Source organism: Macaca thibetana, chromosome 13 (genome assembly GCF_024542745.1).
Source record: "Macaca thibetana thibetana isolate TM-01 chromosome 13, ASM2454274v1, whole genome shotgun sequence".
Taxonomy (NCBI): domain Eukaryota; kingdom Metazoa; phylum Chordata; class Mammalia; order Primates; family Cercopithecidae; genus Macaca; species Macaca thibetana.
The window spans coordinates 37,125,736-37,148,916 of record NC_065590.1 but is presented as its reverse complement, the minus strand read 5'-3'; the positions used below and the strand labels follow the sequence as shown (position 1 = coordinate 37,148,916).

Sequence of the window (23,181 nt, the reverse complement as noted above, 5' to 3'; positions counted from 1 at the left end):
GGATCTCTACATAGAGATGAATAACTAACTATCTGGAAGTAGAAGTGGGGACCTAGGAGGATGCTGCTGCTCTGCTGCTGTGATATGTGGGCTCCACAGCTTCCATCCATAGTGGAATAATGACAATAGAACTTTGCTGTAAAGGTACTTCAATGCAAATACAGATGCAGATTGAACCTTTAGGTGAAGCAACACACTTGATGAAGCTAGGATCAACCTATCCTGTTTGGGAATGGAGAGTGGGGATTAATACAATTTAATATTCAAAAATTGGTGTGTCCATTCAGCCAAATGATATCCACATGGCTTCCTTCTTTCTCCAGAGTTGGCCCTTTGACCTGCCCTTCCCTGCCTCAATCTTAACTATATTCAAATACCAGAAGGCTAATCTTCCTCAGAAGCTTTTAGTTATTAGGTACAGAATCTTAATTTTTATCATCAGATATACATATCATCAAAGCATTTGTCCTCAACAAATTTGGTAAATGTGCCTTCATCCAGATTATTGATATAAATTTTGACTAGGTCAGGATGTCTCAAGTATCTGAAGACCAACCATGCTTTGGCATCGTTCCTCTCTGGTGACACTGTTAGCACAATCAGTCTAGGTGATAGCCTCCCCTGATTTTGTTCACTGATGTCTTTTTAAAATACCACTTTCTCTCATATATATAGAGAGAGATTGTGTGTGTGTGTGTGTGTGTGTGTGTGTGTGTGAGACATTTGTACTCTCTACCTTCTTTATTCAAATTTATCTCCTTGTTCCCTCAACACAGAAGCTGTGTCCAGTGAGTCTGCTTCAGTCACTCAAATATTCTAGTTTTAGTCCCTCTTGCAGGAATACATGCCTCAGTAAAAAATTAAAACTTTGGATTGAAACAGTGTTTAATAGTATCTTACCCAAAATAAATAAAGTGTAACTAATGCATACTATTGCAGAGAGTGTATGCCAGGCATTTAAAATGTAGGAATTCTCATTTTAGTGTTTCCTCTTTTACTCTGAGGATTGATTCTGGTTAGCAAATGCTTCTAGTAAAGGATATATGAGGTTCCAAACAGAGATCTGTAGCATCAGGGATGTTATATTTGTGTAGTGTCAACTCCTGTCTCTGGGAGTTCTGAGCATTCTTGTGTGTGTTGATGTAACTGAACCTGAAATTGCTTTTCCATGATAATGCATTTTATGTTTCAGGAGACAAATTACATGTTTGTCATAGGGACAGTGGGAAATCTTAAACAATAGTAGGAACCCTGCTTTTTGGTGATGATAATGACTCCCGACCCTCATCCCAGTGATTTGCTGTACCCAACGGCCATCAGAAATCAAAGCCAAGTAGCCGGGCACATTGGCACCTGCCTGTAGTCCCAGCTACTCAGGAGGCTGAGGCAGGAGGATGAGGCAGGAAGATCTTTTGAGCCCAGGAGTTCAAGGCCAGCTTGGGCAATATAGAAAGACCCTATCTCATTTTTTTTAAATAATTATTTTTTAAAAGGAAATAAAATGTTTAAAACATTGAAGTCAAGTGAGAAGTTTATGTATTTGTAGACATTGTATCTGTTCACAAAATATGTAAGTATTTGATAGAAATTTTTGCAATAATGAAAACAACTACCATTATTGAGTACACAATAGATAGCTGGCTTTGTGAAACTCCCTGTGCATTGTCTCATGTAATCCTCCTGTAAGTCAGGTACTCTTATTGTCCCCATCTTACAGTGAGGAAGCTGCATTTGACAAGGTCACACAGCTAGTGGGTGGGAATTTGGAGAGTGGAGTTGTGGATCTCAGACTCAGGACACTATCTCCTTTGGTTCACTCAGTTCAACAGTTTGGTTTTTTTGTTTTTATTTTTAAGCTATTGCTATCTAATTGTCATTAAATCTACAAATCTGTCTTATAGGAACAAGTGGTGATGAACTTGGACAGCAGGCTTCTGATCTTCCCCTTATATATCTGCTGTAACTTCTTGTATATATCACCAGAAAAAAAGAATTGAAAATAATCGTCACCCAGAAAATACAGAAAACTGAAGATCTCATCGGTTGGAAACAGTAGCACTTTGAAAACTTTTTAGGCCAGTTTTAATTTAATGGCCCTACTGATATTCACATCTAAGGTGACTAACAATGACAAAGGCCTTACGAACTGTACGGACAATACAGAAGATTATTCTTATCCTCATTGCATTTCTATGCATATACGAAAAAACATTTTAAAGCCAAGAAAATATCTGTCAAACCATTTCTGTTGGAGCGATGTCAACTCATGCGTTTAATTTAGCATCAGTAGAAAATTGCTGTAGGTAAATCTCACATTTATCTGCAACAAAATATAGATTTAATTTTTAGCTTAAACTTTCTTTCTGCCTTATGTTAGTGGACCTCAGTTATCCATCTGTAAATTTCTTTTTATTTGGCTAAAATAATCTAAAAGAATAATTCGGATGGCCAATTAGAAATGCTCTTTTCAGTTGGTGCATTTAAAGCTTTCCTTTAATATTTTCACCTGCTCATTATGATGCCTCCTTTTAGTTCAATATCTTTCCAGCTCACACTTGTTTTTAATCATTAAATATTTTTTTCCTGGTTTTGGAGACTAAACTGAGAAACTTTTTTTTAAACTTAAGCATTGTCATTGCTATTTTTTTAAATTAGGCTTTCTTAGGATTTTAAGAACAATGAAAGTTAGCTTCACACCTTCAAATGATCTTGAATGAGGGAAAAATCAGTTTGATTCCAAGTATATTTCTTGCCTTACATGGTCTTTTCTTTGACAGTCTGTACACCTTTATTATTAGGTTTAGAATTATTTATGTACCAGATATTATAGTTTTAAACATTTTAATATTCTCTGATCTTTAGAATTATTTATGTTCAAATTTTAGTTGGGAACTTTGTTTCCTACTTAAGCTCAGGACTTTATACCCTCAGAATTGAGTGCCTTTGAGTTACACATGCTAATAGAAATTTCATAGTAAATGTAAATAAGGTCAGAGGATCTAATATAGAACCTGATGATGAAGCATTAATGTAAAAATGGAACTTATTTTTGTCAAAAATGAGATGTACACTTGTCGTGATTTATATATGTTGACCTTTTGTGTTTATTACTGTTTTGAGAATAGCCATGTTCATTTTCTTTCCAGTTAGAGTAAGTACTTCTGTGGTTAATGTATATTTTTATTATGGTTTTTAAAATGGGAATCATTTTTATGTATCTGTGCAAATAATAAATGCCCATTTGGAAAAAGAGTAAGTAAGCTCTTACATAAAATGGACCAAAAAACCCCCCTTAACTGAAACCAAAATTTTTTTTCTTTCTAGTTAGGTTTTTATTCCAACTCCTTTTAACTTTTGGAATTTATTAATAATTTTTTTCTTTCTTAATGATATGCCCATAGGTTCATAAATTGCTTTTGTTCTTTTAAAATTCATCCATTTGGTTTAACTTAAAGGAACCTTTTAAATGCCTCACCCTTGACCCTCAGAGCTGGAATTTAAATGTTTCTAATACAGTGATTTGGCTGTTATCAAGAGGTTACATTTCAGCTGGTCATCAGCCGGGTGTGGTGGCTCACACCTGTAAGCCACTTTGGGAGGCCGAGGCAGGCAGATCATTTGAGGTCAGGGGTTTAAGACCAGCCATGACCAACATGGTGAAACCCCATCTCTATTGAACACACAAAATAAAAATTAGCCGGGCATGGTGGCACACGCCTGTAATCTCAGCTACTCAGGAGGCTGAGGCAGGAGAATCACTTGAACCCGGGAGGCAGAGGTTGCAGTGAGTGGAGATTGCACCATTGCACTCCAACCTGGGCGACAGAGTGAGACTTCATCTCAAAAAAAAAAAAAAGAGGTTACATTAATTATTTTTATATTTGACTATATTAGGTCTCTCACGGGAAGCTGTTGTTTTCTTTCTATCTCATTACTGTATAAGAGTTTCCTTACCCTTTATGTATTGAAATATATATAAATGCCAAACTTAAATTATTTGGATAATTAAGTTTTTGCAAATCTTGGAAGTAAAGATAATGTTTGAGCATATTAATGAATACAGTTAACTGTTTCATTTCACTTATATAAGTTAACTGGCCAAATTGGAATTGTATGTGGTTTCATCCATTGGTTCTGTCCTGGGCAAGTTGCTTATGTCATCCGTAGACAGGATAATTCTTCAATCACAAGTAGGTTAATGTTCTTATTTGAGAAATTGATAATTGTCAGCTAGTAATTCACATTGGTAGTAAAGATGTGCTTTTGTTTTCTTACCAAATACTTTTATGTGTTTGCAGAGTTTGTTCTTTTCAATAGAAATATTTTCAATAAAGTGTTAATAGTGTAAGCTAAAGTATTATATAAACTATGGTTTATGAAAGCTTTGTGTTTTGTCAGCTTTTGTCTTACAGCCTCTACTATTTTTTTATGCTAGGGCTAGAAAACAACATTTATATTTTAAGAATGATTTGTGTTTGTCAGTAAGGAAGAGGTCTTTAAGAAAATATGTCCTAGAGTTTCACACTAAGTTATTAAGAAGGGATATGAATACCTTTCCTTTAAAAAAAAAATGGTTTGGCATGAAACTTAGCAAGAAAGGTAAAACCGTGTGGAGAACAGTGGTAGTCACTTGTTTTGTTTTGTTTTGTTTTGTTTTGTTTTGTTTTGTTTTTGAGGCGGAGTCTCGCTGTGTCACCAGGCTGGAGTGTAGTGGTGCAGTCTTGGCTCACTGCCACCTCCGCCTCCTGGGTTCAAGCAATTCTCCTGCCTCAGCCTCCTGAGTAACTGGGACCACAGGCACGCGCCACCACGCCCAGCTAATATTTGTATTTTTAGTAGAGACAGGGTTTCGCCATGTTGGCCAGGAAGGTCTCGATCTCTTGAGCTCATGATCCGCCCACCTCAGCCTCCCAAAGTACTGGGATCTCAGGCATGAGCCACTGCCCGGCCTGTTTTTTGTTTTGTTTTTTTTTTTACGAAGTGTTTCACAGCTAACATTTTATCTAATTTCAAGTCTTTCAATAGGATTACCATCATATGTGAACAATTTTCAACATCAAATGCAAAAATAGGGTTACTGGGGGCCGGGCACAGTGGCTCACACCTGTAATCCCAGCACTTTGAGAGGCCGAGATGGGCAGATCACCTGCAGTCAGGAGTTCGAGACCAGCCTGGCCAACATGGTGAAACCCCGTCTCTACTAAAAATACAAAAATTAGCTGGGCATAGTGGCGGGCGCCTGTAATCCCACCTACTCGGGAGGCTGAAGCAGGAGAATCGCTTGAACCTGGGAGGCAGAGGTTGCAGTGAACCGAGATCGTGCCATTGCACTCCAGCCTAGATGACAGAGTAAGACTCTGTCTCAAAAAATATATAAAAAAATAGGGTTACTGAAGATCACTGTGGCCACTTAAGTGTAAGTTAATTAGAATTTAAAGAAATTTAAAATGTACTCCCTCAGTCACACTAGCCACACTGTAAGTGCTCAGTAACTCATGTACCTGGTGGCTACCATATTGGACAGTACAGCTATAGAATATTTCTATTGTAGAAAGTTCTGATAGCTGATGTAGAATACTGGACTGGTAATTGTTAAACTGTTTAAGATGAACCTGTGTAAAGAATAGAAAATAATAGAGCCAGGGGTACAAATGATAAGCATAAATGACTTGTCAATCTCCTGAAATGTGTTCAACCAATATGGACCCAATCATGTGACTGGATTAAAATTTTTTAAAAGGCATGGCACAAACTCTCCTCAACCAGAGAGTTTTAATTCTTCCCAAGGTGTAAGGTACAGGGGTACAAAGAGCAAAAATCCTCAAAGGGCATCAATCATTATTAACTAGTGGTCAGACTGTATCTGATTATGGAGCAGAATTACTCAACAGCATACATTCATTTGTAAAGTATGAAAGGCTGGGCATAGTGGCTCATGCCTGTAATATCAGCACTTTGGGGGGCCAAGGCAGGAGGATCTCTTCAGGCCAGGAGTTTGAGACTAGGCTGGGCAGCAAAGCAAGACCCCATCTCTACAAAAAATATTTTTTTAAAAAATAGGTGAAGCCAGATGCAGTGGCTCACGCCTGTAATCCCAACACTTTGGAAGGCTGAGGAGGGTGGATCACCTGAGGTCAGGAGTTCGAGACCAGCCTGGACAACATGGTGAAACCCTGTCTCTACTAAAAATACAAAAATTAGCTGGGCATGGTGGCGCGTGCCTGTTGTCCCAGCTACTCGGGAAGCTGAAGCAGGAGAATCGCTTGAACCCAGGAGGCAGAGTTTGCAGTGAGCCAAGATCACGCCACTGCACTCCAGCTTGGGTGACAGAGTGAGACTCCATCTCAAAAAAGTAAATACATGAATATAAAAGTAATAAAAATTAGCTGGGTGTAGTCCTCGCTATTCAGTAGGCTGAGGCAGGAGGACTGCTTGAGCCGAGGTCAAGGCTGCACTGAGCTATCATTGTACCCACTATACTCCAGCATGGGCAACAGAGTAAGACCTTGTCTCTTAAAAATAAACTAGAATACTTTTGTAATGACTGGTAATTTTATATGAACTAGGACTGCCAAAGGTTAAAAAAAAAAATCTAACTTCCTGGCTCAAAATAAAATTTCCTGCGTCAACAACGACTTTGCTGTTCAATCCTGTAGGTTAGATGTGCATTCCCTTTAACTAACATTTAAAATTGACCACTTTGCTCTCCTTAAAAAGGAGTCTTAAACTTCTCTGACATCACACTATTTCTATTTCTCTGGCCACTCCTTGGTCTAATTTTGTTTTCTTCCTCTGGCTGTCTCCAGGCTCTTTTCTCTCCTGAGCCTGCACCAAGTGATTTCATGTACTCTCATGGCTTCAAATGACCATCTGTATTTTGATAATTCCTTTTCCTATAGTTCTAGCCTAGATCTCCCTTCCAAGTTCCAGATACACATCTAGTTGACATCTCCTCTTGAGTGTTCAAAATAGCACCTAAAGTTAGCGTGTCCAGATCTGCATGCATCTGCTTTCCCCAGAATTTGTCTTGTATGCCTCATGTCAGCAAATGACACTACTCAATTATGCAAGCCAGAAACCTAGATGTCATTCTCAAATCTTCCAACTCCCTCATGCTCTGCATCCAGAAATCACAAAGTTCTTGTGATTTTACCAACTGTATCTCAAATGCAGCCACTTCTCACCTTGCCCACTGCCACCATTCTAGTACAGACCATGATAATTTCCAACCTGGATTATTGCACCAACCTCCTGTGTTTTCCCCTTCTAATTGAGTCTCCACATTACCCAAAGAGTTATCTGCATAAACTCAAATCTCTGTCTATTCTCCTATCCTCAAAATTATTTGAAGGTCCCCCATTTGCCCTCAGGATAACTCTGTACAATAGCTAACGAGTCTGTTTCAGCCTTGTCTTCACATCTCCACACTCTGCCCCCAAGGTGGCTGTCATACTTTTCTTTAGTTCTCTAAAGAGCCCATCCTGTCCCTCGCTTCCTGCCCTTGCACATGCAGTCTCCTCAGCCTGGACAATCTCTTCCACCTTTCCCCACCACAGATGTCACCCCATTTCACCCGGCTAGTCTCTGCTCATACTTTAGGTCTTGTTTGGACGTTGTTTTCTCCTGGAAACTTTTCTTGACAACCTTCCCATGGTATGTGCCCTCCTAGTACTCTGTTCTTTCCCCATTAATGCACTTTCACACTGTTTACTTGTTTGTATCCCCCACTGGACTGCAAGCTACTCACGACTTGTGTCTTTTGCATTGTTAAATCCTCTGATACATGTGGTGTGCCATAAATGTGTGAATAATGACAAACTGTAGAAACATGCCTTTTTTATTTTCTGATGTTTTGACATCTGGGTTCTTACTAAGACTTATCTTCCTAGGACTAATTCCTAGAGATTGCAAAAGACTCCCATTGGAGCATGCCTTACATATACACCCCAGCCAATCCAAAGCCCACATCCCCAACTACCTCCTTTAACAAACTCTCATAAGCCAAGCCAATATTCTCATCCCCTAATCACCCCAGGGCCAGCCTCTTACCTGACAGCCTGCTGAAGTTATTCAGACTAGCCAAACTAGCCAGTCTTAGAAGCTGCTTACCCTGCCTCACCCATTCCTTCCCATGACAACCACAGTAAAGTCTCACCCATGCTTTCCCCTCATTCCCTTCACCTCCTGGTCAACTCTAGTGCTTCCCTGTGTGGAATGCCATGCTTCCTGCTTCTAGGAAACTGACTGTAATGTTTTACTCAGTTAAAAACATCTTCCTTCGTGACACATCTGTGTCTCTGTGTCTTACCATATGCTATGGTTTGAGTGTGTCCCTCAAAAGTTCATAAAATGAAAATTGAATTCCCATTTTAACTGCGTTGAGAGGCAGGACATTGGAGAGGTGATTAGGTCACAAGGGCTCCACATTCATGAATGAATTAATGCCATTACTGTGAGAGGGGGTTTCTGCTGAAAATGATGAGTTTGCCCCCTTCCCCCTTGCTCTCTGTCGCACGTGCTTCCTCACCACACGATGCCTTCCACCATGGGATGACCCTCACCAGATGCTGGCAGCATGCTCTTAGACTTCCCAGTCTGCAGAACCACGAGCCAAATAAACTCCTCTTCTTTGTAAATTATCCAGTCTGTGGTATTCTGATACAGCAGTAGAAACAGACTAAGGCACCATATCTGATTAAAACATTCCAGATTTTTAAAACACACATTTACTAAGTGCTATGTGCTATTATTCTTCACAACAGTCTAACGTATTAAACTTTATTATTCCCACTTTAGAGAAGAAAAAACTGAAAGCTTAAAGCTTAAGAATATTGTCCGGCCGGGCGCGGTGGCTCAAGCCTGTAATCCCAGCACTTTGGGAGGCCGAGACGGGCGGATCACGAGGTCAGGAGATCGAGACCATCCTGGCTAATATGGTGAAACCCCGTCTCTACTAAAAATACAAAAAAAAAACTAGCCGGGCGAGGTGGTGGGCGCCTGTAGTCCCAGCTACTCGGGAGGCTGAGGCAGGAGAATGGCGTAAACCCGGGAGGCGGAGCTTGCAGTGAGCTGAGATCCGGCCACTGCACTCCAGCCTGGGCGACAAAGCGAGACTCCATCTCAAAAAAAAAAAAAAAAAAAAAAAAGAATATTGTCCAAGGTGGTAAAGCTGTGGAGCAGTGGAGCTGAAAGTAAACTCAAACCCCAGAGCTGTTTTCCTTTAAAAAAAAAAAAAAAATGCATATGTTTAAAGTGTACATGATGTTTTGATATACATAGTAAAAAGATTAGGACATGCAGGCAAATTAATATATCCATCACCTACCACTGTTACCTCTTGTTTTGTGTGGTAAAAGCGCCTAAAATCTCCGCTCTGCAAAACTTCAGTATACAATATTAATAACTCTAGCTCTGTGGCACACTGGACCTCTAGACTTATTCATCCTACATAACTGCAAGTTTCTACCCTTTGAACTACACCTCCCCATTTCCTCCTCCTCTCTGCCCTTGGTAACTACCATTCTACACTGTGTATGTGACTCTTTTTGGATCCCAGATATAAATGAGATCATGCAGTATTTTTCTGTGTCTGGCTTTTTTCACTTAGCATAATGTCCTCCAGTTTAATTCATGTTTTTGCAAATGGCATATTTCCTCTTTTAAGTCCAAATAACATTCCATTTTATATATAGCATGACTGATCCATTCATCCATCAATGGACACTTACGCTGTTTCCATATCTTGACTCTTATGAATAATGCTGCAATTGATGTGGGAGCCCAGACACCTCTGTGGTGCTGATTTTATTTCCTTTGGGTATATACGCAACAGTGGGATTCTCTGGGTCATGTTGGTTCAATATAAATCAATTTGAAAATCAATTCATGTAATTTACCATTTTAACAAACTAAAGAAAAATCACATGATCATATTAATAGATGCAGAAAAAGCATTCGACCAAATATAACACTAAAAGGTTTAGTGAATCTTGGCCTAAACCTTACACATTATACAAAAATCAAAATATCATTTAAATATAAAATGTAAAATTATAAAACCTTTAGATTACGTAGGAGAAAGTCTTTGGACAGTCTTAGTCCATTCAGGCTGCTAGAACAGAATCCCTTAGACTGGTAGCTTTACAAACAACAGAATTGTATTTCTTACAGTTCTGAAGGCTGGGAAGTTCAAGATAAAGGCATCAGCAGGTTCTTCATCCGGTGAGGGCCTACTTCCTGGTTCATAGAACAGAATAGTGCCTTCTTGCTGTGTCCTTACATGGTGGAAGAAGAAAGGGAACCCTTTGGAGTCTCTCTTGTAAGGGCACTAATCCCATTCATGAGTACCCCAGATTCATGACCTATTCACCTCCCAAAGGCCCCACCTCCTAACACTATCACACCAAAGATTAGGTTTCAACATATGAATTTTGGGGGAAACAAACATTTAACCTACAGCAGGATTCTGGGCCTTGGCGACAGCTCTTAGGTATGACATTAAGAGCATAATCTGTAAAAAAGAAAATAAGTGGGCTTACTCAAAATTTAAAACTTTCCTCTGTAAGAGATCCTGTTAAGTGGATGAAAAGATAAACTAGAGATTGGAAGAAAATGTTTGTAAATCATATATCTGACAAAGGACTCATATCTAGAATATATAAAGAACTCTGAAAACTCAACAATTGGCCAGGCATGGTGGCTCACACCTGCAATCCCAGCACTTTGGGAGGCTGAGGTGGGAGGATTGCTTGAGTCCAGGAGTTTGAGACCACCCTTGGCAACGTAGGGAGACTCCATCCCTACAAAAAAAAAAAAAAATTTTAAATTAGCTGGGTATGGTGGCATGCACCTGTAATACCAGCTACCTGGGAGGCTGAGGTAGGAAGATCACTTGAGCCCAGAAGGTCGAGGCTGCAGTAAGCTGTGTTCACACCACTTGGGCGACCCCGTATCAAAAAACAAAACAAAACCTCAACAGTTAAAACCAATAATCCAAACAGAAAATGGACAAAAGATATGAAGAGACATTTCATCAGAAAGTATATATGAATGGTAAATAAGAACATGAAAATATATTGAGATAGACATTAGGGAAATACAAGTTAAGACTGTGATGAGATATCACTATCTACCTATTAGAATACCTAAAAAATAGTGACAACACCAAATGCTAGTGAGGATGTGTAGAAACTGGATTTCTCATACATTGCTGGTAGGCAAGTAAAATGGCATAACCATTTTGGAAAACAGATCAGCAGTTTCTTTAAAAAAAAAAAAAACAACTAAACGGGCACTTACTATAAAGCCCAGCAATCACACTCCTGGGCATTTATCGGTAGAAAAACCTGTATACAAATAGTCATAACGGCTTTATCTGTAATAGCTAAAAGCCAGAAACAAGCAAAATGTCCTACAATTGGTGAATGGTTAAACTGTGGTACATTCCTACTGTGGAATACTACTCCACCACAAAAAGGAACAGATAATTGATACAACAACTTGGATGATCTCAAGGGCATTGTAATCAAAAAAGTCCATTTTAAAAGGTCATGTATCAGCCAGGCACAGTGGCTCATGCCTGTAATCTCAGCACTTTGGGAAGCTGAGGCAGGTGGATCACTGGAGGCCAGGAATTTGAGACCAGTTTGGCCAACATGGCGAAACCTTGCCTCTACTAAAAATACAAAAATTAGCTGGGAGTGGTGGCACATGCATGTGAACCCAGCTACTTGGGAGGCTGAGGCAGGAGAATCGCTTGAACCTGGGCTACAGAGCAGGACTCTGTCTCAAAAGAAAAAAAAAAAAAAGGTCATGTATCACATGATTCCATGTATATAACATTCTCAAAATGGAAAGCTACAGAGGTAGAAAAAAGCTTAGTGGTTGTCACAGGCCTGGGGTGGTGAAGGAGAGGTGGATGAATGTGACTACAAAGAGACAGATCTGCTCACCTTTTCAGTCATCACTTCTTTTGTTGTGTTGAGTTGCCATTGTCTTAGGTATGATTTTTCTGGTTTGGAAATTCCTCAGCTTCCGGTCTGCTGATGGCATCTTCCCTAATGTCCCATGCTGGTATGGATTTCGGGAGTAGGAAAGATGAATGTAATTCTTTGTAATTTGTCTTAACCTACTCTCCCCAAAAACAATTTTCAGCAAGTTCACCAATGGCCTCTATAAAGCTAAATCCAGTGGACAGTTTTCAGTTCTTATTTTAAAGCAGAAGTCCCCAGCCTTTTTGGCACCAGGGACCAGTTTTGTGGGAGACAGTTTTTCCACAGGACAGGGCAGGGGATGGTTTTGGGATGAAACTGTCAACCTCAGATCATCAGGTATTAGTTAGATTCTCATAAGGAGCATGCAACCTAGATCCCTCCCATGTGCAATTCACAGTAGGGTTCGTGCTCCTATAAGAAGCTAGTGCCTCACTGATCTGACAGGAGGCAGAGCTCAGGGAGTAATGCTGGCTCACCAGCTGCTCACCTCCTGCTGTGTGGCCCGGTTCCTAACAGGCCACAGACCCATACTGGTCCATGACCTGGGAACTGGGGACCCCTGCTTTAAAGGATTCTCTGCTGCATTTGACATAGCTGATGGTATTAGTTTCCTGAGGCTACTGCCACCAATTACCACAGACCTGATGACTTCAAACAACAGAAGTTTATTCTCTTACCATTCTAGAGGCCAGAAATCCAAAACCAGTTTTACCGGGCCAAACCCTGCTACAAAGTGTAGGGTGTGCTCCCTTTGGAGTTTCTAGAGAAGAATCTGCCAGCATTCCTTGGCTTGTGGCTGCACCACCCAATCTCTGCCTCTGTGGTTACACTGCCTCCTTCTCTCATGTATGTATCAAACATTCCTCCGCCTGTGCCTTATAAGGACATTAGTGATGGCATTTAGGGTCTATCTGGATAATCCAGGATAATCTCCCTGTCTCAATATTCTTAATCACATCTGTAAACATTTTCCCATAGAAGGTAATATTCACAGGTTCCAGAGGAAAGAACCAGGTATCTTTGGGTGGCCATTATTCAGCTTGCTACACTGACCGTTCTCATTCTTTCTCAAAACTCCACCCCTCTGAATTCTGGCACATTGTTCTGTACTCTTGTTTTGCTACCTAACAAGTGCATCTTGGCTTCCTTTGTGGGCCTTTCCTTTTCTGTTTAATCCCACATGGGGGCCATCCTTTGCTCACCTAGCACACTTTTCTCACTGGGACAATTTCATGGACTTCTGTGATTCATCACTCCCCCATCTGGATCTTTTTTTTTTTTTTTTTTTTTTTTTTTTTCTTGACACAGAGTCTCGCTCTGTCGCCCAGGCTGGAGTGCAGTGGTGTGATCTCGGCTCACTGGTGCAAGCTCCGCCTCCCAAGTTCATACCATTCTCCTGCCTCAGCCTCCCGAGTAGCTGGGACTACAGGCTCCCACCATCACGCCCGGCTGATTTTTTGTATTATCAGTAGAGACGGGCTTTCCCCGTGTTAGCCAGGATGGTCTCGATCTCCTGACCAAGTGATCCGCCCACCTCAGCCTCCGAAAGTACTAGGATTACAGGCATGAGCCACCGCGCCCATCCCCCCCATCTCTATCTTTAGCCGTGATTGCTCCCTGTAATTATCAGACTCAGTCTGTAGCTGGTCACATGCCTACCAAAAATATATCTATCTGGATGTTCCTCAAGTCCCTCACACTTAATAATCTTCTAAAATGAAATTCATGTTCTTCCTCTCACCAAAAGCAGAAGTGTAACTAGGTTCTCACACTGTGGAGCAAACATGTACAAAAGGAATTCCCCTGAATGGATATGGGGGGATCTAGGGGCAGGGAAGGGCCCATACTAATCACTGACATAGGGCGTCTCACATAAAAAAGGGATGTCCCTTTTACTGCCTTCTCCACCGTCTCCCACATGGACTCACCATTGTGTCTCAGTTAAGTAGTAAACTGACAAATTGTGATTTTTCTCACTTTAGTAGGCATCACTATGAGAGACACACTTTTTGCTAGGCCCAGTGCAAAATGGAAATGCAGAACCTCTTGTTCAAAGATTAGCAGGAATTTCAAGAGTAGCAAAAGCTGAGTACTAAGCCCTTCTATGCCCAGGACCCTGTATGACTACACAGGTCACATGCCTGTAAAGTTGGCCCTGCCTGGAAGTCATTTCTTCTCTCTCTTCCCACTGCCTGGATCTAACCAGTCTCCAAGACCTGCCATGCTATTCCTCAAATGTCTCCTATGTTCTTTCTCATTCTCTTCCATCATTTCCTTAGTGCAACCCCTTATTCCCTCCACTTGTTCTTTCTGGCCCAGGTCTTTAGATCCAGATGAATCATCTAAAATGCAAATCTGGTCAGGTCACTCCCCAGCCTGAAATGCTCCAGTGGCCTCTCGTAACCATAAGGATAAAATCCCAGGTACTTAGTAAGGTCTGCCATGGTGAACTCAGAGTGATGATAATATCAAACCTCTTTTAGTGCTTGTGTATGTCCTAGTGTGACACATCTCTGTGCCTTTTCTATTGCTGCTACTCCCGCTCTTTACCTGGACAATGTATTCTTTTGAGTCTCACAGCTCAACTAATTGTGTGCGTGTGAATGTGTGTGTACATAAACATTTTTATAACAGTGCCTGGAATATAATTAGCACAGTACGTATTAGCTATTATTATTATTCCAGGAAACCCTCTTGGACAAATTAGGCTGAAAAGCCTTCTTTCATGTCACCATAGCACACTGTGCATATTTTATCTTACCACATTATAGTGAAGATGTGTCTCCTCTGTCTGCCTCCACAGCTAGAGTGCAAGCTCCTTGAGGCAGGGACCATGTCTTACTCATCTTTTCATCCTAGTGCCAAAGTGGTATAGTGTCCTGTGCATCTTATGCATTCAAAAAATCTTTGTGTATTCAACTGATCCCCAGCATACCTTCCAATCATTTTTAGTCCTAGAGGGGTTTCTTAAAAAGCATTTTCATCAGATGAGACCCCACCCCTGAGGGGACAAGGAGAAAGAGAAGGAGTGTTTTCAGCCACCACCTGAGGCCACCATGTTCTTCCTCTCTTACATATCTAGTACATACCCCCTTAGGTTTCCCATAAACCCTGTCTTCCCTGTGGACAATTTCTTCAATCGTTAGTGGTGTATTTCTTCTTTCTCTCTCTCTCTCTCTCTTTTTATTTTATTTTATTTTATTTTATTTTATTTTTTTGAGATGGAGTCCCACTGTGTCACCCAGGCTGGAGTGCAGTGGCGTAATCTCAGCTCACTGCAACCTCAGCCTCCCAGGTTCCAGCAATTCTCCAGCCTCAGCCTCCCAAGTAGCTGGGATTACAGGCATGTACCACCACGCCCAGCTATCATTAGTGGTGTGTTTCTCCAATGATGTCCCTAAATCTTCTTCCCTGGGGCCTGCGCCTCTCTTGAACCTCCCCATTCTACACCTAGTGCATGCTTTGCCAGGGTAATTCCAAAAGAGTCTGGGGGTCGGGGCTGGTGGTAGAAATCCTACATGTCATGGCTGGATCTTTCCTGGAAGTCTGGGTTGGAATAGGTATTAAAGAGGCCACTCTGAATGTATAAATCTAACTAAAAATGTATGTGATTGGTGGGCATTTTTTCCAACCTAATAAAGTCCCTTTCCATCTCCCAGCTCTTTGTATTTTAAAAGCCAGGTCACTAGATTTGATAATTCTGGAGAGAACTGACTGAAAAGAGTTGGTTTGATTAGAAATAGAGGTTCAACACTTTTACACTGTTGGTGGGAATGTAAATTAGTTCAACCATTGTGGAAGACAACGTGGTGAATCCTCAAAGACCGAAAACCAGAAATACCATTTGACCCAGCAATCCCATTACTGGGTACATACCCAGAGGAATATAAATCATTTTATTACAAAGATACATGCACGCATATGTTCATTACAGTACTATTCACAATAGCAAAGACATAGAAACCACACCACCCAAATGCCCGTCAATGATAGACTGGATTTAAAAAATGTGGTACATATACACCATAGAATACTATACAGCCATAAAAAGGAATGAGATAATGTCCTTTGCAGGGACATGGATGGAACTGGAAGCCATTATCTTTAGCAAACTAACACAGAAACAGAAAACCAAATACTGCCTGTTCTCACTTATAAGTAGGAGATGAACAATGAGAACACATGGGCACAGGGAGGGGAACAACACACACTGGGGCCTGTAGGGGGAGGAGCTGGGGGGAGGGAGAGCATTGGGAAGAATAGCTTAATAGATGCAGGGCTTAATGGGTTGATAGGTGTAGCAAACCACCATGGCACACGTTTACCTATGTAACAAAACTGCACATCCTGCAAATGTACCCTGGAACAAAATAAATAAAATAAAATAAAATAAAGAGGTTTGAGTCTTTCCTGGTAAGCTTATTTATGCTCTATCACAGATGGTTCAGCCTTGGGGCAAGATAGTCTTTCTCCTAATTTTTGTAGTTTTGAACATTCTAAAGTTTTTGTTGTTGTTGTTGTTTTCCCTGAGGACAGAGGCAACTTCGGGGAAGTACTCTGTGGGGTAGGATGGAATTTGGGGCCTTTAGTTTTCCTTCCAAGAGCCCGTAGGAGGTTTCGGGTGCCTTCTCAATGCTGGCATGAGAAAATATAAAGCAGATGGACGGGGGCCGGGCACAGTGGCTCACGCCTGTAATCCCAGCACTTTAGGAGGCCAAGGCGGGCCAATCACGAGGTCAGGAGATCGAGACCATCCTGGCTAACACGGTGAAACCCCGTCTCTACTAAAAATACAAAAAAATTAGCCGGGCGTGGTAGCGGGCGCCTATAGTCCCAGCTACTCGGGAGGCTGAGGCAGGAGAATGGCGTGAACCCGGGAGGCGGAGCTTGCAGTGAGCGGAGATCGCGCCACTGCACTCCAGCCTGGGCGACAGAGCAAGACTCTGTCTCAAAAAAAAAAAGGTGAACTTTGGTATATTCACTGCTTATAAATGTTATGTGGACAAACATAAGCTGTTTGCTGTTTACAATTGGTTTGCTGTATTTTGTGCATGTGGACAAAAATGGGGGGAAAAATGAAAGATGTGTTAGGATAATGAGTATACGGCTGAATTTTCCAGGAATTTCTATAGTAATATCAAATCGCATGTTTTAATGCCCACCGTGAACAAAAGAAGACCGGAACCCTCGCGACTCATTTTGACGTTTTCTGGTCGGCGGTAAAAGCTCGGTTCCCGGCCCTCCCGGAAGTTGTTGCACAGTTGTTTCCGGGAAGCGGGACTCCAAATGGGTCGCAGTCGTAGCCGCTCCCCACGGAGGGGTGAGTCCTGTAGCATTTCGGAGGATGTGGGGCTCTGTCGGAGGCCGGTCCCTTTTGTTTTATTTTGTTTTGTTTTTGGTAGCCGGGTAGTAGAGAGGCGGGCTCTTTTCCCCAGGAGGAGAGCGAGGGGTGGATAAAGGAACGTAGACCTGGGCCCTTCCCTCTTCAGCCCACCTCCTCCGGTTTGAAGGCAGTGTCTCTGAATTAGTTTCATTAAGTCTTTGTCACCTTCATACAATAACCTTTATTACACTGTGGCCGGTGGGTTTAGAATTAGGCCTCAGTTCCTTTGCTGAATTTCTGGGCGACGGTGGGCAAGTCACTACTCAGCCTTTCTGAATCGAATTCCCAGAATTAGTCATTGAGGGTACTATTGCCAACTTTTAAAAACTGATGTGATAATTAATGTCACATCCTATAACATACAGTATGTGATTCTGCCTAGTTCTTAAATACTTAATAAATGTTAGATTCCTGCCCAAGTCATTACAGGGAAATCGATATTAAGAGTTTTGAGTCCTGGGAGCTCACTTCGTAATGTTTTCTGGCTCCCAGCCCCATAAATGAGGCAGCACGATGTAAAGAAAGCTGGACTTCCATCAGGAGATCTAACTTAGACCCTCGGTTCTGCCCCGATTCGTTGGTTTTTTTCTTTTTAATCAATTTATTTACTTTTAATGAGACAGAGTCTTGCTCTGTCACCCGCCCAGGCTGGAGTGCAGTGGCCGATCTCAGCTCACTGCAACCTCCACCTCCCGGGGTCAAGCGATTCTTCTGCCTCAGCCTTCCTAGTAGCTGGGATTACCCGTCCGTGCCACCACGCCTGGCTAATTTTTGTATTTTTATTAGAGACGGGGTTTCGCCGCATTGGCCAGGCTGGTCTCGAACTCCTGACCTTGTGATCCGCCCGCCTGGGCCTCACAAAGTGCTGGGATTAAAGGCGTGAGTCACTGGCCTCTTTTTACCTTTTTAATGTGACTAGTAATGGTTTGCATTATTTTTCTGCTGGACGGCGCAGCTCTAGATATTTGAGGTAATTTTCAGTTCTGCAATTTGTGTGCGATTCCATTAGAACGTAGGCGTTCCCGGTCCACATCCCGGGAGAGAGAACGCAGGCGCCGAGAAAGGTCCAGGTCTCGGGAGAGAGATCGGAGAAGGAGCCGTTCGCGATCCCCGCACCGAAGACGCTCCCGGTAAGGGTAGAAAATAAGCCAAGAGCTTTATTTACCGAAAGTCCCTAAGAAACTGGTCGCTGCTCTTAACTTTGTTTTGATCGCTTATAAGGGGATTTACAGTTTCCTGAAATGGAGGAAACTTAATCCAACCGTATTCTAAAGCTAACATTCAGCTTGGTTAAATGGGGCTAATAGTACTCTACATCGCAAATTTGTCTTGAGGAGTTAATAAGAAATAATGCATGCAAACCACAGAGCATGGTGCTTGGCAAGAAGAAGAAGTAAGTATTTTATATTTTTGTTTCTTTCTTTTTTTTTTTTTTTTTTTTTTTTTGAGATGGAGTCTCACTCTGTCACCCAGGCTGGAATGCAGCCGCGCAACGTCGGCTCACTGCAACCTCTGCCTCCCCTGGTTCAAGCGATTCTCCTGCCTCAGCCTCCCGAGTAGCGGGGACTACAAGGCATGTGCCACCACACCTGGCTATTTTTTTTTTTTTTTTTTGTATTTTTAGTAGAGACGGGGTTTCAACGTGTTAGCCAGAATGGTCTTGATCTCCTGACCTGGTGATCCACCCACCTCGGCCTCCCAGAGTGCTGGGATTACAGACGCGAGCCACTGCACCCGGCCTTTTGTTTCTTTTTTATTAACTTTTGGTGATAATGATTTATTCAAGTATGTAATCAAGAATGGATGATCTTGGAAGAACTTAAGAAATGGGCTCTGAGTCTTTTTTTGTTTTTGTTTTTGTTTTTTTGAGAGAGAGAGAGAGAGGGTCTCCCTGTGTTGCCCAGGCTGATCTTGAATTCCTAGGCTCAAGCCATCCTCCTGCCTCGGCTTTCCAAAGTGCTGGATTTACATTTTTCTGCCTTCCAGAAAGCTTTCTAGCTCTAATTGTACTGAAGGCAACTGATGATTAAGCAGTAAACTACATTTAAAATTTTTTTTTGTTAACAAGGCCTTGTCAGAACCTTTTTCCTCACTTTGCTATAGGGAATGACTGGTGGTTCTGCGGAGCTCGGCTCATGTATATCTGTGCTGATTGATACAAAGTTGATATGTCTGTTTCTAACATCTTTACTTGTAAATATTAGATCTCCAAGACGACATAGATCCACATCTCCTTCCCCTTCTCGACTAAAAGAAAGAAGAGATGAGGAAAAGAAAGAAACAAAAGAAACAAAGAGCAAAGAACGGCAGATTACTGGTAATGTTATTAGATAAATAACTGTAGTAAAAATACAGTGATGATAAAATTATAAAAGTTTAATTTTGAACATTTAAATGTTAAGCCTTTTATAATGTTCATTGCATATGGTTTTGAGTTTTTTAGTTTTTTGTTTTTGTTTTTTGAGATAGAGTTTCATTCTTGTCACTCAGACTGGAGTGCAATGGCACGATCTTGGCTCACTGCAACTGCCACCTCCCAGGTTCAAGGAATTCTCGTGCCTCAGCCTCCCAGAGTAGTTGGAATTACAGGCACCCGCCACTATGCCAGCTAATTTTTGTACTTTTAGTAGAAACGAGTTCTCACCATGTTGGCCAGGCTGGTCTCAAACTCCTGACCTCAGATGATCCTCCCGCCTCTGCCTCCCAAAGTGCTGGGATTATAGGCGTGAACCATCGTGCCCAGCGTGAGATTTTGTTTTAATTACACCCTAGCAAGTTGCTGGTTATCTGTGGTGCTCCTGATATAGAAGGGAAGTTACAAACATGAGAATATTCTATTTTGGAAGTATCTTCAGAACTAGATAGTGTCATGCCTGATATTAAAGGTAGTCCTTAATATGAAACCCAGATTTTTTTAAAAAGGTAATCCTGTCTAAAGGCTTCAAGGAGAGGACTTTTTCTTTGTACCATAAGTTACATTCTGTCCAAATGTAAGAGGAATTTTTTCATTAGACTCATCTTCAGCTAATTGTTTTGTGTATTCTCTGCTAGTGAGGTGGAATGACTATTAATCTGTTACCACCTCTCTTTTTGTTTATGTATATATATGAAATGATAGAGAGTTCACAAAATTATTCATTTTTGCAGAGGAAGACTTAGAGGGCAAAACAGAGGAAGAAATAGAAATGATGAAGTTAATGGGATTTGCCTCCTTTGACTCCACAAAAGTAAGTAAAACATGCAACATTCTCATTTGAATTAATCTGTTATGACTGTCCTGACTTTCCATGTTCTTTTCCATTTATACAAATGTGTTTGATTATAAGACAGTAACTATCTGTTTGAAGAACTTTGAGAATACAGAGGAGGAAATAGTGAACTGCCATTGGAATTCGGGGAGTGGTTGCCAGGGACGATGTTTGAGTTAGATCTTAAAGGGCAAGTAGAAGTGATCAGACAAAAAGAGGAAGATGATTATTTCAGGTAAAGGGAAGAGCTCATGAAAATGCCATGTAGCTGTAAAGGAGCACAGTGTATTGTGGGAATTTCAAATTCTGCCGGGGATAAAGCAGTGCTGATGGGCTAGTGACTTAGGCTAGAAATAGAGGTAGGAGGCAAATCACAGAGGGCTTTTGATGCCCTTAGTCATGCTAAGGAATTCAGAGTTGATTCTTTAGGTGTTGAGGAGAGGAAGTAGTGATTTTTAAATAAGGGAGTGGCATGGTTATATGTGTGTTTTAGAACAATAACTCTGGGGGCAGCATGGAGGACAGATGGGAGGTGGGTTAGACTGGAGGCAGGGAGAACTGCTGATTTGTGCAAGTGAAAGATGATGAAGGCCTGAATTGAGTTGAGAACGATTCAGGAGCTGGGGGAAGTGGGAGTGAGTAGTTAGTAATGCCTCTCAGGTGTCAGGCTGGGACCCTGAGTGATACAGTTAACCCGGAACAGAGTTTCTGGAAGGGGAACTGCTGGGAAATGGAAGAACAAAATCCAGCTGCCAGATAGAGATGATACTGGGCAGCTGCATACATGTCTCACAGCTTAGAAGTAGGGTGGATAGGGGAGTGAATGCTGTCTAGCGTTCATAATAGCAGAGAGATGAGGGAAGAGGAAAAAGAGGGAGGGATTAGGTAGAGGAGGGAGAGCATAGAGAGAGATGGGGGAAGAGAGAGATAGGCAGAGAGAGAAGAAAGAGGAGAGGAGATGGAGAGAGGGAGGGTGTGTGGAAAGAAAAGCAATATATTTTTCAAAATCTCTTTTCTAGAATTTTAAGTCTTTCCATTTAGTTTTGCAAATGGAAATAGAGATGTTTGAGAAAAAATTGTCAAAAATAATCCACTTTCCCAAGTCTTGTATTCCATTGAGTTGCTAATGGAGTGGGGTAATCGCAGTTGCTTTAAGAGTTTCTTTCTAACTAATGTGACTGTGTAGGGCTCACATGTTTTAAAATGACAGTGTGTAACTTAGGAGTACTGAGGCATGACTGTTTTGAGGTGAGAAATTAAGAGCAAGCTCTCATTCTTGCAATGGTTATGTGAACTCTGTTTTGGAATTTAATGAAGTTTATTTATCAGCTTTTTTTCCTTTGAATGCCCTAAATCCTTATTTGTTTTTCCAAAGAGTATTTTATAAATGAAAATTTGTTAATATATATGTTGGGTGAATAAAAATACATTAAAAGTAAAGCAACTATAGTTTTATTGTCTTTAGAAGAATGAGGAGGGAACTTTTTCCCCAAAGAAAATGGAATTATTTTCTTTGTTTTTTGGTTTTCCTGTTGTTTGATGTCAGATTTGAAGTTCCTGAAAGTCAGATCTAAGGGTGATGCCACCCATCACTTAAATGTAGTCAGTGTTGAGGATGTTTGCTTATAAGAGAAAAATTAGGTGAAAAGTCATAGATCTTATAAAAATTATGGAGTACTGTCACACTAATTGATGTCAATTTTTTAAAATGACATCTACAAGGATGTTAATTTAGTTTATATGCAGTTGGCTTCATGGCTATCAGTTATAAAGTCAGCTCATTTGTCTTTTTAAGTAATGTGTATCTTGTGATGTTTCATCATTGATCTATTGTGGGACCTCTTCATATGACAGTGTAGTCACCCATTTTCCTTTCTATTTGATTGTATTTTCATTTTTTTATTTTTATTATTTTTTATTTTATTTTATTTTATTTTATTGAGACAGAGTGTCGCTCTGTCATCCAGGCTGGAGTGCAGCGGCGCCATCTCAGCTCACTGCTACCTCCACCTCCCAGGTTCAACCAGTTCCCCTGCCTCGGCCTCCCAAGTTTCTGGGATTACAGGTGCCCGCCACCATGCCTGGCTAATTTTTGTATTTTTAGTAGAGATGGGATTTCGCCATGTTGGCCAGGCTGGTCTCGAACTCCTGGCCTCAAGGGATCCACCTGCCTTGGCTTCCCAAAGTGCTAGGATTACAGGCATGAGCCACTGCACCCAGCCTCATTTTTTAGTTTTTTAGACAGGTTCTTGTTTTGTCACCCATACTGGAGTACAGTGGTATGATCATGGCTCACTGCAGCCTGACCTCCTGGGCTGAAGCAATTTCCCCACCTTAGCCTCTGGAGTAGCTGAGAGTATAGGCACATGCTGCCACGCCAGGATAATTTTTTTATTTTTTGCAGAGATAGAGTCTTGCTGTGCTGCCTAGGTTGGTCTTGAACTTATGACCTCAAGAAATCCTCCTGCCTCAGTCCATTTTTTTTTATTATTATTTTTGAAGAGACGGAGCCTTCCTGTGTTGCCTAGGCTGTACTCAAACTCCTTGGCTCAAGAAA

General features: G+C 41.3%; 3 protein-coding genes across 3 annotated transcripts in view; 2 read left to right on the top strand and 1 right to left on the bottom strand.

The window, feature by feature from the left end:
- Positions 1–3,374, top strand: part of GMCL1 (germ cell-less 1, spermatogenesis associated) — a 52,932-nt gene extending 49,558 nt beyond the window's left edge. Inside the window, exon 14 of the mRNA XM_050754448.1 lies at positions 1,902–3,374. Coding sequence (XP_050610405.1) covers positions 1,902–1,997 — 96 coding nt within the window. The 3' untranslated portion in view covers positions 1,998–3,374. The remainder of the gene's footprint in view (positions 1–1,901) is intronic.
- The window catches only part of NFU1 (NFU1 iron-sulfur cluster scaffold), a 532,135-nt gene that overhangs the window by 490,457 nt on the left and 18,497 nt on the right, over positions 1–23,181 (bottom strand). The window lies entirely within an intron of this gene.
- Positions 1–23,181, top strand: part of SNRNP27 (small nuclear ribonucleoprotein U4/U6.U5 subunit 27) — a 716,203-nt gene that overhangs the window by 688,285 nt on the left and 4,737 nt on the right. The window contains exons 2-5 of the mRNA XM_050754535.1: positions 17,257–17,313; positions 18,386–18,506; positions 19,581–19,693; positions 20,524–20,603. Of these exons, the coding sequence (XP_050610492.1) occupies positions 17,280–17,313; positions 18,386–18,506; positions 19,581–19,693; positions 20,524–20,603 (348 nt within the window). The 5' untranslated portion in view covers positions 17,257–17,279. The remainder of the gene's footprint in view (positions 1–17,256; positions 17,314–18,385; positions 18,507–19,580; positions 19,694–20,523; positions 20,604–23,181) is intronic.